The following is a 16646-nucleotide window of genomic DNA, read 5'->3' on the forward strand; positions in this document are numbered from 1 at the left end:
GCTTAAAAATACTTCTGTGTTCTACCAAACTAAGTAAAATGTTGACTATTCAAATGAAAAAGCTATTTCTTTCTTTCTGGGGTCATTTGGGCTTCGAAATGTTCCATTTGAAACATTTCTCTTAGACGTTGTTAGCTGTTAAGAAAATTACATATTAGGGCAAGGTGGCTCACACCTGTAATCCTAGCACTCTGGGAGGCCGAGGTGGGTGGATTGCTCAAGGTCAGGAGTTCAAAACCAGCCTGAGCAAGAGTGAGACACCCCCATCTCTACTATAAACACAAAGAAATTAATTGGCCAACTAATATATATAGAAAAAAAATTAGCCGGGTATGGTGGTGCATGCCTGTAGTCTCAGCTACTCGGGAGCCTGAGGTAGTAGGATTGCTTGAGCCCAGGAGTCTGAGGTTGCTGTGAGCTAGGCTGACGCCACGGCACTCACTCTAGCCTGGGCAACAAAGCGAGACTCTGTCTCAAAAAAAAAAAAAAAAAGAAAAGAAAAGAAAAGAAAATTACATATTAGATACCTGTTTAATGGAATGTACTTTTTAAAATGTTACTAAGTGATGGTAGTTTTCTTTTTTTTTTTCTTTGTGTGTTTCTCTGTCTTTATTTCCAAGCTAGATGCCAGTTTCCCCCTTCAGAACTGTTAGCCACTTACCTGTGTTTGGTTTGTGTAACATACACCTGGTGTTCTTGTGAATGTTTTCCTTTCTCTTGTGCTTTTAGCCAGAGGTATTGAAGAAAGAGAGGGAGGCTTTGAGATTAAATATTTTAGTGAAAGATAATGGAAGGCATATAATGAACTCGAGGCTCTTAAAAATTCAGTAAGAAGCAATAAGTAGGACTGGTGGTTTCCTCTCTTTGCCTTTGAATAGGAATGCATCCCACACTGATGGAGCAAGTGCCTGTGCTGTAGGGTTACTCAGCAACAAGCACTTAACAAATCTCTATCTGGAACCAGTGTTTCTTAGAATTAAAAGCAAAGGGTAAACTCTGTAGTCAGTGTATAGTGCTCTAACTTCTCTACTAAAATCACGGCCAGGAGTGTGCTTGTGGCAAGTTTCAGAATTCGTTAGATGTTTTGTGGTTTGCAGTGTACCTAAGAACATTACATTAGCAAATGGAACATCCATTATAAGCTCTTAGGGAGGCTTGTATTTCTGTTTAACAAATTTGCTTTGTAAGTTGAAATGAAATTTTTGCCTATGAAGACTCACATAGTATCTTTAGTTCCTATTTAACAATCTTTTTCCATAAACCCAAATAGTTCTAAGGAGAGGTTTGCATAAAGGCATGTGGCTATTCTGTTACAAATATCTGTTCTGTCTACACAGCTTCTCCACTGTGAGTGGTTTAACTGGTCCCCTGAAGGGAGTGGAGAAAGCATAGCTCAGAAGGCCAAAGGATTAACATTTTCCCACAAAGTTTTTGATAGAAAGTCTAAGACTAGGAGAAGAGGAGTAATAACATGACCTAATAATCTGCAATTTGCAAATTTACTAAGGGCTTCCAGGATATAAAATTTCACATATGCCTATGTGTGTTAAACCCTGTGAGGTAACCATAACAGGTATTATTGTCCTTATTTTTAAAAATTAAGGGAAGCAAGTCTTGGTCATAGATCAAGTCACTTCCCATTGCCACCTGTTAAAGTAGATCTGGGTTTAGAACCCAGAAATATCAGGATCTCAAGTTCATTGCACCTTGTTTTCCTCTAGTACCTTCCCCTTGAGCCTGAAGACCATACATTTTCAGTCTTTTTACTTAAATTTCTTTAAGTGGCAGCCTGGGGGTAGGGGAAGGATCAAGGCAGTAACACCAGAACAGGTGTGGCTCTTGGGAACAGGATGGACAGGCTTTCCCGTTGTTGATTCATATGTCTCTTGGTATGACTCTCCTTTTTGTGAGCTGTCTTTACTGTTCTGGGGTTTTGTCTGTCTATCGAAATTCTTCCCCATGTTTTCTTGCTGCTGCTGTCTTCAGCATACCACTGTTCCTGGTACTAGAGACCGTGCTTAGCACCGTAAATCCTAGAGCAAATGATTGTTCACCCTTCTCTTGAATAAGAAAGTCAAGGTTAAAATATACTATCTCTACTGAGGTCAATCATGAGGGAAGAGTGACTTGATAGGACCTCTGCTCCCAGATGTCTTTCATTCCTCACTTTATGCTAAATCACGAGCATTTTCCCATGTCCTCGACTGTCATTTCAAAGCATTTTCAATGATTCTGCAGTGTTCCATGGCATAAATTTAGCAAAATTTATTTGTGTTCTTCTATTTTGGATATTTAAGTTATTTTCTAGTTTTGCTATGAACATCATAGAAAAAATTGACTCCTTGGAGAAAGACAACTATTCACTGCTTAAAGAGATACAAATCTAGTTTAATGATTTGCCCCAATTGATCCATCAGTACATTGTAACAGTTGTTTCCATCAGATAAATACATGATTGTTTTTCTGAAGTAATACAATAGTGACATTAGTTTTATTTTCAGAGAGGAAATGAATAAAGATGATTAATGAAAGGAAGAGATTTCATAATTATGTCTTCAGTATTCTGATCATAGAATTTTATTGAATGGTTTATGCTTTTATAAAAGGATGGTACAATGGCAATATTTTTAATGTAGTAAGCTGATACATAAGTGTATAAATTTGAAACATCTAAACCCAATTATAAGTAATCACTACTTTTTAAGAGTCATTACTTCATTGACTAGCTATATATTTTTGGTTGGGTATACTCCTTAAACATTTTGAGCTTGACTCTTTTGTGTCATGCATATTGAAAAGGGCTCAGCAATTAAGAGCAAATTAGTAGAAATTGAAGAGCCAACTTTTGGATCTTTTAGAGTTTCATTTGCTGCCTTTAGTTTCCCGTGGGTGTGTGCAGATGGGTTGGGAGGGAGAGGGGGAGGCGTGAGAGGTTTCTGCAAAGCTGTAAGTCCCTCTCCTGCCTTCTCAGTGGGACTCATGTCTCTACCCACCGCCCAAGATCCAGACACAACAGGCAGTGAATGAATAGACCAAGTGTGTTCTTGGTGTTCTCCCCTTTTCCTCTCTGGGTTTCTGTTTTTCTGTCCAATTTCTTCTTTCCCCAGGTGACAAGTACCTTTTTTCTACTCAAACTTCCTCAACATGGCACCCGCCAAGGCCCATATTTTGGGGGAGGGCTTATTCTCCCAAGTTGTCTTTGCCATCTCCAATCAGCAGGAAGTCACCTGGCTTTCTAAACTTAACATTATCTTCCCCAGGTGTCTTTGCTTCTAAGTGTGTTCCTAAATAAGTCACTGCCTTACTTTTACTTTGCTTCTGTTTGGCTAGCTCAGTGTGAGGGTCACAGAGTTCTGTTTGGTTTTTGGGAAAAAATTTGACGGAGAGGACTAGTAGGTACAAGTGGAATTTGAAAGTCACAGAAGTTTAAAACAAAAAGTAAGAAGGCCTTGCCATTGGAAATGAGTGTTTCTTCTTTTCTCAATCCGTGGTGGGGGAAAGCATGCAGGAATCTGACTTGAATAAACTCTTAGGATGAAGTCATGCACAATGAATCACCTGTCTCTGCATTCTTTCCAAAGGATGGCTCTTAGCATTCACACTTGTGATAACTTATGTTTGCTGAGTACAAGAGCCCAGGACAGCCAATTAAGGAAGAAGAGGCAGTGGCCAGTTCTGTTAGGTAACCTTTGTGCTCCTGTAATAGGGTGGGTAATTGTCTTTTTTCTTCTTCACTTCCAGTGCCTGAAACAGTATATGCAGCTGGCAATTCGAGAAGGATGTGGGTCTCCCATCACTTGCCCAGACATGGTGTGCCTAAACCATGGGACCCTGCAGGAGGCTGAGGTATGTATGGCTGCATAATCTTCCCTTGATGTTATTTATTAGTATCTTGACTCTTTATGTACCTCCATACCAGGGAGTCTAGCAGTGAAATACAGTGATTAACTTTATAAAGGAGTATTTTATTGCTGCATACCTTTGGATTCTTTATACAAACTGTTAAAGCTGTCATTTAGCTCAGTTCTGTTTATATTAAACCATCCTGAGTATCGAAGAAGCTCTAGCAATAGGCAAAGGTGCTAGAGATCAAATTTATCAAACATGAGGTTTGGAGGCTGAGTAGTGAGTGGTCTTGTGATTTTTATTACCTTAAAAATAAATAGATTAGCCACAGTTACAGAAAACATAAATAGCTCTGACTCGAGGGGGGAGGGGGGCATGGGCAATATACATAACCTTAACATTTGTACCCCCATAATATGCTGAAACAAAAAAACCCACAAAAAATAAAAAAAAGAACAACAACCAAAAAAAGAAAACATAAATGATTTTGATTTTACAGTGGTAGCCTGAATTGAACCATTTCCAAGCATCAGAGAGAGGCCTTTTCGGTTGATCTGTATTGGGAATCAGAAATATCTTTCTTTTTTGAAAGAATTCTTCTCCCATTTTCTTAGGACTGTGATTTAACTCTTTCTTTTGTTTATTCAATCCCTGGTCATTGACTCACCCTTAAATCTGCCTTTTTATCTTCAGACCCTGTTCACTTTAAATCAGAGTATAATAAACTCTTGTCCATTCTTAGGGGGTGTGTGAGCCTCTAAAGATGCCCCAAGAAACAGATGAAATAAATTATTCATTCAGCAAACACAGAACACCTGCTTTGTACCAGGCACCCTTCCAGTTGCATTTGTAGCCAATATACTATCCAATTCTCTCAACAAACCTCATGAAACTGAGTCTTACTTTCTGATAGGGAACCTGAGGCCCTCAAGGTTTAAGTAACTTACCCAAAAATGTATATCTAGAAAGTAGAAGAGATGTAATTCTAATCTAGTTCTTTCTAACCATCATAACTACATGGCTTTAAGAGTAGAACCGGGTAGGCAAAGACCTGGTAACTTTTAGCTCAATAGCGTGCATATGTGTGTATGTAGAAATATATGTGCAGGTATGTATACTGTACATGCTTTATGAATATATATGATTTTATATATATCTCCTTTGCTTTGTAAGCAAAGTAGTCAGAAAGATGGTATAGATGATTTCTAACCAATCTGTATCTGGGTATCCTGTGTTCAGTTTGTGGAATACCAGCTGAGCGGTACAAGTGAGGTAGAAGTATCTTGGAGGGATGCATAAAAAGAATACATAATGGTTTAAAAGTGACTCATTTTAAGGAAATCATGAAATAATTTTTTGTATCAAAAGGTAATATTGAATATGTAAATCCTGTGGTGAGAAATATTGTTCACTTTTGTGTGGGTAGGATAAAAGGAAATTATGGTGTGGGGGGGAGAATGAGACTAGCTATTAAGAATATTGTTGATCTGTGTCACTTAGAAATTGTTTTTCTTTATTTTTTATTTTTTTGAGACAGAGTCTCGCTTTGTCGCCCAGGCTAGAGTGAGTGCCGTGGCCTCAGCCTAGCTCACAGCAACCTCACACTCCTGGGCTCAAGCAATCCTCCTGCCTCAGCCTCCCAAGTAGCTGGGACTACAGGCATGCACCACCATACCTGGCTAATTTTTTCTATATATATTAGTTGACCAATTAATTACTTTCTATTTATAGTAAAGGCAGGGTCTTGCTCTTGCTCAGGCTGGTTTCGAACTCCTGACCTTGAGCAATCCGCCCGCCTCAGCCTCCCAGAGTGCTAGGATTACAGGCGTGAGCCACCTCGCGCCAGGCCAGAAATTGTTTTTCAAATGAGCCTCTGGTGTTTGGAAGCATCTGTTTCTGCGTAATCCTTCCAGGAAAGATGCTTCCTTTTTGACTTGCTCCTCTGCTGTCTGAACGGTCAACAAGTGTTAATAAAGAGCGCAGAGTGTGCCGGGCCCTCCCTCAGGCTAGGAGAGAGGAGAATAAGGCAGGCCCACCAGTGCCCTCCTCGTGGAGCTTCTGATCCAGCAGACATTAAACAGACAACAAGTCTGATAGTTAGAAAAGTGACATGCGAGAATTGGGGCAGGCAGTAAGAGCTGTGTCTGATGTGAAATCTTATTGAATTCACGTATGGAAAATCTATTAAACGTAAATGAAATGAATAGTCTGGTGAAATTTCAAAACAAGCCTATGAAATTAATCAGAATCCTATACTCTAGACCGGGGTCCTCAAACTTTTTAAACAGGGGGCCAGTTCACTGTCCCTCAGACTGTTGGAGGGCCAGACTATAGTTAAAAAAAAAAAAACAACTATGAACAAATTCCTATGCACACTGCACATATCTTATTTTGAAGTAAAGAAATAAACGGGCAGAAACACCCGCATGTGGCCCTCGGGCCGTAGGACACCTGCTCTAGACCCATGCCGTTCAATCCAGTAGCCACAGGCCACCTGTGGCTATTTAAATTCGATTAATTAAAATTAAATAAACTTACAAATTCAGTTCTTCAGTTATGCTAGTCAGTAACTGATTTTAGGTATGGAATGGCCATGGTGGCTACTGATTACCAGATTGGACAGCGCAGCATAGAACATTTCCATTATTGCAGAAAGTTCAGTAAATGTTAGCCATCAGCCACTGACATATGGGATATTGAATGTCAGGGCTAATGCATCCAGACAAGTGGATCAAGACTGGCTATAGTTTGTCTCACAGTTGCTTAGAATAGAGCTTACGTCTTCTGATTTTCTTTGTATAGATATTTTCTCTTTGTATTTCCCCTCTCACTCACACTTTCCTACTTATGGGTCTCTTTATTCAGTTTTACCCTAAAAGCAAATTTTACTTTTAGGCCATATGTTAAAACCAAACAAACCCATAATGGCTCTTTAAAAATTACAAAGTCTATTAAAAAAAAAAAAAACAGAACAAAAACGTATTCCAAACTAAACTATGGTATTTCTTAAATTTTCTAAAGTCTATTTTCTCATTAGATGGGTGAGAAGACCCACCATGACATTAAGTGGCCATTTCCATACTCATAGGTCTTGCTGTGAGCCTCACCAAAGATGGGCATAAATGTGCAGTAATCAGATGTTCTTAACTAACTCACTACTTTTTTTTTTTAAGTGGTAAAAAACTATGATGTTGGTGATTGCTTCTCATTTTGAACTGAGAACTCAATAGAAGGTTATATTGAAGATATGGGTAGCTTCATCTGTTTATGTGGGGCTCTTCCTTTGAGAGTCAATACCACACACACATGAACTTGGGCTGTTCCACCTTCCTTTCTAACTTGCTTTGCATCAAGATTCCATCACATACAGTTATTATAATAATACAGAGTTCATAATCTACATGTTATTGAGTATATTACAACAGAGCTCATTCTCATTATGCTCTTCTGGATTCTATATCCATGACTATTACTTCCCTCCACCCTTTAAAAAGTGTTTACACAAGTAACATACGAATATACTTAGCTTGTTAAAAATAATCCTGGTTAAGGCTGGTTCCCTTTGTCCTGCTGCTATTTCTGTTATGATACATGATTCTTCATCATTCATTGTCTTACAAAATGCATTTAAGTCTAACATTTTTTTTCATCTTCAAAGGGCACTGGGAATTGCAGATCTTTTCTCTGAGTGCTTGCTTGTATAGCTCTGGCTTACACTCTTGGCTGTGCTCCATGTGCCTGCCTTCTTGATGCCTCTAAATTGGCTCAGCTGTGGCCTTGCCTCTTAACTCTTATCTCTTAGAAATAGCCTCATTAGTGAAGCATTTAATGCCTAGTTCAAGTACAGTCAGCACTCGGTTTCTATGGGTTCTGCATCCATGGATTCAACCAGCCACAGATCAAAAATATTCAGAAAGAAATTGTGTTGGTACTGAACATATACAGGCTTTTTTTCTTGTCATTATTCCCTAAACGATGCATATAACAACTATTTACCTAGCATTTACATTGTATTAGGTATTTTAGGTAATATAGAGATCATTTAAAGTACACAGTAGGATGTGCATAAGTTAAATGCAAATACACTGGGACTTGAGCATCTGAATATTTCAGTATCTATGGGAGGTCCTGGAACCAAGTCCCCCCAGAAACCAACGGGACTATTTCTTAATGTAGGAAATAGTAGAAAATGGCAACTTCCCCTTCAGCATCATGGAAGCTCACGAAAAACTGACTCTGGAGGACTTGTGGCTGGAGGTGAGCCCCCTGGGAGCCAGGAGAAAGTAAAACTTTCCTTCATTGCATCATCTGGTACTTTCAGCTGTTGCTCCGTGGAGCTTTTCCAATGTACTTGATCTAGGAATCTTGTCCAAAATGGAATTATGAAAGGCAGGACACAGATTGTTTATGCTGATAGCATTACTTCAGGCACAGCTTTTGCTTGAAGTTAGTAGCCCTGTTAAAAAAAGCTGATGTCTAATTTAAGCAGTTCCCGTCTGGTGTTATGGAAGCAGCATACCGTCACGTCTGGGAGAGCCTGAACCACTCGTCTGGGCCGTGTAAAATTTGAGGGCTGAATGCATAACCCTGTCTGAACAGTACCTGCCGTTACATGGCCTGAGAAATTTCACTTCCTCCAGCTGCCAGCTGGTGGGGGAAGGCAGGGAAGAGCTTCTCACCTACTAATCCTCCTTCTGAGTCCTGGGTCCTGAAACGGCCAGCCTGCCTTTTACTGCTAGTGCCACAGCACGCATCAGAGGAAGGGTGGGTGCAGCTGCCAAGAACGGGGGCTCCAGAATTTCCATAGGAAGGGATTTAGGGTGGACCACTCCGGAGACTTGGGCTGGAGGGATGGAGGGGGTGGGAGGAGGAGGAATAGAGTACTAAGGAATTTGAAGTTACATTTGCAAAATAAATACAGTTTTTACTTAGGTTGCATACTTATTTAGGGTGGCTTTGGGAAAGGCTGCTAGATACAGGCATCCAAGTGTTCTCCCCAGATCTTCCGTTAACACTTCCTCTACCTGCCATCTCTTCTTCTAACATTCTTCCTTCCTGTTACCACAGTGGGAAGCTGGGGCAGAGGAGGGATGAGGATGTTCCAGCCAGAGGCCATATTCCTGTCACTGTGGTTTAAGGATCTGAATGGGGAGGAATTAAGTATGTCTATAATGACGTTTAGCTGCAATGTGTGTTGGCTGGAGAAAAGTAAGATTTTTGGGGACATGGGAGATAAAGAAATCCACCAAGCCAGAGTTAATAAATATTTTTGATGTTCTCAGCTGATTTTTTGTTTTAGAAAGTTTTTAAAATTTTGTTTTAGAATGTATTTAAAACATATAAGTGGAGAATGAGGACTCTGAGATTCTTCTTTAAGGACAAATATAGGAAAACTAAGCAGGGATGGGTTGCATGTGTCGCATGTATGTACACGAGTCCATTTTGTCTGTGGATGGGTTGAGGGAGAAAAGGCAGGGGATGAGATGGGAAGATGATCTTGGTTTCCCAGTATAGTGAGACTTCTGCAGAACATGTGAACAAAGAACAGGCAATGCAGCCCTCTGCAGTAAACTAGGAAGAAGATCACTGGACCTGGAATTCTAGTTCTCTCCATCTTTCACTTCCCAGGGGTCCCTGCCTTCTGCCTCTCACAAATGATGCCCTCTTATTTTTTCCAATCAGGATTTGTCATCTAGGATTTAGGTAAGGGGACTTGAGCTTCTTTGTTTTGCTCAGGTGAATGGGGTGAAAATGCCATTTTTCTTCTCTGTTAGGAGGAACAGTTCTTATTTTCTGGCTTGAGATAGAAAACGTTCTTAGTTTCTGTATTAGTGTGATTAGACATTGATCCATAGGGCAAGGATTGTTTCTCCTGCTTTCACTTTCACAAGTAACAACAGCTCAAAAATTGCCAGAACCTTGGCAGGTTGTAATGATCGACTAGCGGTCAATTCCATCTCCACACGTACTGATCTGCTTTTCAGATGCTTAGCCTGTTTCTTTAATTTTTAAAAAGTAACTGTACCAGAAATGTGATTTAAAGCAGCGGTCCCCAACCTTTTTGGCACCAGAGACCGGTTTCATGGAAGACAGTTTTTCCACAGGTGGGGGGAAGGGGAGGGGGAGCCTGTGTGACCAGTATCGGACCAGTATCAGACCAGCATTGGTCCAAGGCCTGGGCATTGGAGACGGTAGATTTAAAGGTCCAAGCCTAAGTAATGTCTGAGTGCTTTCCTCTTCTGTACTGGCTTTTCAGATTCCAATGTGTAATACTTCCCTGAAGCTGATCCCTAGCTATTCTTTCAACCATTTTATTTTCTTAACTGAGGATTAGTTTCCTAACCCAAAAGCAATATATATTGTGTTTATTAACATTTCTTATGGGAACACACACCACTCTCAGGCGCCACTGTCTGCCCCTCTTTTTCTTTATTTTTTTGTAGGGTTAGTGCTAATGTAGATGGTGATGCATGTTCAAATGTTATAGTCATCGGCTGGGTGAGGTGGCTCACGCCTGTAATCCTAGCACTCTGAGAGACCAAGGTGGGAGGATCGCTCAAGGTCAGGAGTTCGGGACCAGCCTGAGCAAGAATGATACCCTGCCTCTACTAAAAATAGAAAGAAATTATCTGGATAACTAAAAATATACATAGGAAAAATTAGCCAGGCATGGTGGCACATGCCTGTAGTCCCAGCTACTCAGGAGGCTGAGGCAGGAGCCCAGGAGTTTGAGGTTACTGTGAGCTACACTGCTGCCACGGCACTCTAGCAAGGGCAACAGAGCCAGACTCTGTCTCAAAAAAAAAAAAAAAATGTTATGGTCATCGTTAATACAGATAACCAAGGGTGTGTCTCACTGCTCATTTCTTCTCAGTTGTGGATGTTAGCCATGTCCATGTATAGCGGTGACTGTAGCCCTACATATAGGTAGACTCTAACTTCCCTGCTTATGCTCTGCTGTAGGTGGGAGGGAAAAAGCAAGGATATTCAGCAGTACTGGAGGTTAAATAACAATCCTCGGGGTCATTTTTATCAGAAACAAAAACTAAAAAAAATAGTGATTGTGGATAATAGGTTGGCTTTTTGTTATTATTGTTCTTATATTATTGTTCTAATTCTATTAAAATGAAACCAAATTTATTTTCTCTTTGAATTAAAGTTTTTCCTTTCTGGAAAGAATTTCTAGAGGGATGATGAGGAGGAAAGGTGGTCTTTTGTGCTTGGATAGGAGGGGAGAGAAATTTCTGTTTAACAGGCAAATTGGCACAAATTTCAGAAAAGAGATATCAAAAATAACTTTAAATCAAGTTAAAGACTTTTTAGTAGTTGATCTGAGGGATGTGGTCTCTTGATAGTTGATAAGATACTTAGCTCTGCTTCTAATACTTGAATATTGATTTAGTTAGTAATGGATTAGAACCCACTGAATTAAATAAATATCAGTCTATTCTGAGCTAAATAAAAAAAAAATGAATGAATAAATAAATAGGGGAGAAGAGATAGCTTTTTCTTGCACTAGAATTCAAATCACCAAATACAGAATGAATGATGGAAATAGAAAATCATTATTAAGTAAATATCATAGTAATAATTATTTTTGGCAAGAATTATTAATGGATACAAAAACTAGTGAGCAAAGGTATGACGAGAAACAGGATTTTGTATAGTCTCCAAGTATCTCCCTACAAGACATTTGTTGATTACAAAGGGTGGAGAAACCTGGCAGATACCACCTTTAACCAAGTTAAAAAGTTAACATCCCCAGTAATGAGACACGCTATCCTTGTGCAGCTCCCAGTGGCCCCAAGGTCACGTCTGTGATATTCTTGCCAAAAATGCACAACCTGAATCTAGTTATGAGAAAGCATCGGACCAATGCAGTTGGGGAACATTGTACAAATAACTGGCCTGAGCTATCTAAACACATCAAGGTCATGAGCAATAAAGATAAACTGAGGAGCTGTCACAGATCGGACGGCCAAGGAAACACGGAAGTTAGATGCAAGGTGATAGCCTGGATTGGATCTGGACAGAAGAAAAGGCCTTAGTGGGATAATCTGTGAAATTTGAATAAGGCCTGAAGATAATTTGATTGTACATTTCATTATTTCAGTATTGAGTATGGTTATATAAGGTGTTATCATTAGAGGAAGTTGGGGAATAGCATTTAGGAAATCTCTATACAAATTTGACAACGTTTTGTAGAATGTTCTGGTGTGATTTTGAATGATCTAGAATTTTTTTTTTTTTTTTTTCAAAAAAGAGGATAAATGCATATCAAAAGGCACCTCTTTATACTCTTTTACTGTTCTCTAGGATTGTCAGTCTAGCAGGTCAATTTTAGAGTACTTGTGAGTATCCTCAAAAAAAATGGATTGCAGCCCTTTTACCTGTGGCCTGATTGAGTGTTCCAATAATCATCTGAACACAGTTACTTCAGTTTTGTAATGGTAGAAACGGAGGCATTGAGCAATTGTGACTTAGCTCTAAATGGCAATAGAACCAGGAATTTAATACTTTAGATCATTTGTTGTTATTCTTTTAACGAGGTCTAATTTTCTCTCATCTTAAATTAAAAAAATGTGATGGAAACATTTCAGAAAATTAGCTCTAGTCTGCAAAATCCAACAGGCGACAAGAGGAGTAGATCCGTTTTGAATTCAGTATGTATTTATTACCTTCAGAGCAATTTAAGTTCCCTGAATTTAGCTTCTGTAGGTCCTTCCTCATTGTATGGCAAGGCTTTCAGCCCATTGCTTACCCATGGTAGCTGTCAACAAGTACATGGAGAAGATGCAAGTCTAATCCCTGGGGGCTAAGGAAAGGAATGGTGTGTTCTGAAGGTGATCTTTATTCCAAAAGAATCAAATAGAAATGAGAAGTGATGGAATTAACTTTCTGTGATAAAAATTTCAATAGAAAAATTGATTTACCTTGTTAAGTCTTAATTCCATACAAATCTTTGACTTCTAATAAATAGGAGATCTGAAGTAGAGTACAAGACAAAAAAATTAGAGACCTATGACTTCCCTGCTGGTAGTAATATGCACTTTGATGACATTTATGTTTCTAATTTAAAATTAAACATCCATATCTACTGTTGTTGACTTTTTATTACTGCATTAATTTCTGTCATTTTCCTCATTAGCATTTCATCTGTGTCTAAAACATCTTCTGTTTTCCTTGTCTTCCATCAGCTGTATTTGACACAGCTGTTATATATTAATGAGATTCTTGTCATTGAAAAATTAGAATTTTTAGGGGCTGATTTTGAAGGATTTAAAGTAGATCTTCATCCATTCACAAACTATTTTAGATGGGGGTGATGAGTTGGGTACAGGAATGTCCCATAGATTCAAAGACTTCAAATAGCTTGTGGGAACATGGTTAAAAATAGCATCATAGCTGATTAAAACTATGGTGCTCAATTGGTGGTAGTGGTCACCAAGGATTGAGGGGCTGGGGGTACACCCACATCTTAGGGATGTGGTAAGCATGGTAAAGGGGAAGGGTATACCTCTAACTCTTCCTAGGGAGAGGCAAAGATGTAAAATGTAACCAAAACGTCAAAAAAAGGAAGGAAGGAAGGAAGGGAAGGGAAGGGGAAGGGAAAGGGAAGGAAGGGAAAGGGAAGGAAGGGAAAGGAAAGGGAAAAAAGGAAAGGAAAGGAAGGAAGGAAGATTTATGGGGTGTCAGACAGCAGGTGGGATGGGGGAGGAGAGGATAGGTGTATACTTATGTAATGAGTGCGATGTGCACCAGATAGAGGATGGACATGCTGATTCCGGCATCCTCAAACTACGGCCCTCGGGCCACATGCGGCCTGCCGAGGACATTTATCCTACCCGCTGGTGTTTTTGCCTCCGCTGCCTGTCCTGCTTAGCAGCTGACTCGTCCCTGGCCCACAGTGCGCATGTGTGGAATGTGTGCCGCGCTCTCCAACGGCCTTCCAATGGTCTGACGGACAGTGAACTGGCCCCCTGTTTAAAAAGTTTGAGGACCTCTGCCTAGAAGCTCTGACTTGGTGGGGGGGAGGGGTGGCAAGGGCAATATATGTAACCTTAACAATATTTGCACCCCCATAATATGATGAAATAAAAAAATTAGCGTCATAGAATATCACTGTGGTCTCTTGGGCCCAGTTGATATGATCCTCAAGTCATGTTGACCCAAAAGTTGAGGTAGCATTAGGTTATTTTTCTTCCACCCACATGTAGCAGTGACAAAGGCAAGAAGTCAAGTCTGGTTCCTTAATGCCACTCATCACTCCATTTGCCTGAACTTTCTGTCCCCAGCTCTGAATTTTATCTGAGACACATTTGCCTTTCAGGAAAGATGTTCAGGTGGTATTATAACAGATGAACAAAGCTGGCTTTCAGTATAATAAAAGTCTAACCATACTTTTAAAAGAACAATGGTAAAATATATATAACATGAGATTGACCATAATTTCTTTTACAAGGATTGTGGAGGAGCTTTCATTTAAGGTACCTGATGAAAATGCAACACATTTTGGGGGGCAAAATGTCTTTATAATTAAATTAAATTTATGTTTTACCATACTTTACTTGGAATAAAGAAGACTGAACTTCCTTGTTTTGTGGCTCTTTAGACATTTTAACTAACTTAGCTTGATCCATTTGCAAAATAAATAAATGAGATGATTTTTGTAGGGCAGAGGATTAGATTTTGAATGCATTTTAAATGTATTTTATTTGTTAAATACAATTTTAGCTGCATCATTCTCTTGCTCCAGTTTTCTCAAGCAGACTTCCTTTTGTTAGTAGCAAGAACTAACTTCTATCTAGATATATTTTGTACCAAAAAAGTAATAGTTTAGAGTTGAAATTGACAAGGCTAAGACTGTTTCCTGTATCAACTTGCTGAAAATCTGGAAGGCTCATATCAAATCCTTTGATTTTTCTCAGTTATAAATCTTTTAAGCAACGTCAATATACTTACATCTTGACGTCAATGGAATTAATATTTTTAGAATGCCAGTTTAACAGCAGTTAGTTTTTCCTGCATCTGCCTTTGAAATGCAATTTAAAAATGATTAATCTGAAATGTCATTTAGTTAGGTATGAATCATTGTTGTTTACTGGTAAACCTTTAGTTCATATTGCCATCTGAAATGGAAAAGGTAGTCTAGCCACAAGAAATGTCTTAGGGTTTGAGATAATCTATGTGTGATAACTGAGGGTTCCATGAAGTGATTTTTGTCAAAAGAAATTATTTTTAGATTATTTAAAAGGTACTGTTTCCTAGGTGACAAATGACATTTTCATAATTCCTGTGGCACTGTCTACCTGACCTTAGTTTTTAAGGATTCCAAAGCTAGAATTATAATCTTAAAAAATTTTCTTAAATGAATGTGGAGAGACAAGGATCATCTGCCACATATGAACATGAATAATTTGTCAAGTCCAAGTTGTCTAGTCCTAGTACCCACTGATCAAAGAATGGAAGGTGATGGCTGTGTTTTGTGATTGGTGCCTTGAATGGTAGAATGGTGATTCCTAGCGATGGTTGAGGAATGGGGATGATTTGAAAATTGCTGCATGTGCCACTGCATGAACAGTGTAGAGAAAGAGAACTTTGCAAACAATTGGCATAGAGAGAATATAAGTAAAACCGGGAAAGGAAATCACAAAAGGCTGGTAACTCTTGGCCCTTTGATGACTGAAATCTCATCTAATATCTCTGGTTTCAGATTGCCTGTTTGGTACCTGTGGATCAGTTTCAGCTTTATCAGCGATTAAAATTCGAACGAGGTATGCACTCTTTTTTTTTTTTTTTTTTTTTTTAATCCTGATAGTGATTGTGGTTTTACATGTGTCATTTTTACCCGCATGGGAGATTAAGGCAGCTGTGGGCTGTCAGAAAAGCCGCAAGGGTACTCCGAAAGGGGGAAACTGTAATTGCAACATAAAATTTCCTTTCAGCCACAGCCAGAAAAAAAAAATGCAGACTAGCAGGAAATGGAGCTATCCTTATGTTGTTTGTTTTGTACTTTTAATTTGGCTCATGTGAGAAAGGTTTTGCAAAAGTTGGATGGTTTTATAATAACAGCAATAGAAAAGAAAGTGACTCTCAAAATGTGTTTCACCACCAATTTTCCCACTCTCAAAGATCGCTTTGAAACATGAACCGGCCCAAACAATTTTACTGTTTCTCAATATTCACCATTTGTTTTCTGATACTACTTTTGTAAGCATAGTGATAGTTAGAGAGTTTGGATCTGTTTCATTCTAATGTGAATTTACAATGCATTAGACTGATTTTCTTTCTCACTTTGGACTTGAAGTAATTTATATAGCTTTTCTATTCACATTGTCCATTTATCTGTAGGAATTATATTATTATATTTTCTACTCCTTTTAGGCTTTTTTTTTTTTTTTGAGACAGAGTCTCACTTTGTTGCCCAGGCTAGAGTGAGTGCCGTGGCATCAGCCTAGCTCACAGCAACCTCAAACTCCTGGGCTCAAGCAATCCTTCTGCCTTAGCCTCTCTAATAACTGGGACTACAGGCATTCGCCACCATGCCCGGCTAATTTTTCTATATATATTAGTTGGCCAGTTAATTTCTTTCTACTTATAGTAGAGGCGGGGTCTCGCTTTTGCTCAGGCTGGTTTCGAATTCCTGAGCTCGAGCAATCCACCTGCCTCACCCTCCCAGAGTGCTAGGATTACAGGTGTGAGCCACCATGCCCGGCCCCTTTTAGGCTTTTGATAGGTCTTTTATAGGAGCCCTTTCCCTCTTGCCATACCCTCATATATCCTTGAGCTACATGGTCTAT

General features: G+C 39.2%; 1 protein-coding gene across 4 annotated transcripts in view; it reads left to right on the forward strand.

The window, feature by feature from the left end:
• RNF144B (ring finger protein 144B) overlaps nt 1-16646 on the forward strand; it is a 163237-nt gene that overhangs the window by 121744 nt on the left and 24847 nt on the right. For all 4 annotated transcript variants that reach the window (XM_076010492.1, XM_012753539.3, XM_076010493.1 and 1 more), the window contains exons 3-4: nt 3742-3846; nt 15560-15620. In XM_076010492.1, the coding sequence (XP_075866607.1) occupies nt 3742-3846; nt 15560-15620 (166 nt within the window). The remainder of the gene's footprint in view (nt 1-3741; nt 3847-15559; nt 15621-16646) is intronic.

Source organism: Microcebus murinus, chromosome 15 (assembly GCF_040939455.1).
Source record: "Microcebus murinus isolate Inina chromosome 15, M.murinus_Inina_mat1.0, whole genome shotgun sequence".
Lineage (NCBI taxonomy): Eukaryota > Metazoa > Chordata > Mammalia > Primates > Cheirogaleidae > Microcebus > Microcebus murinus.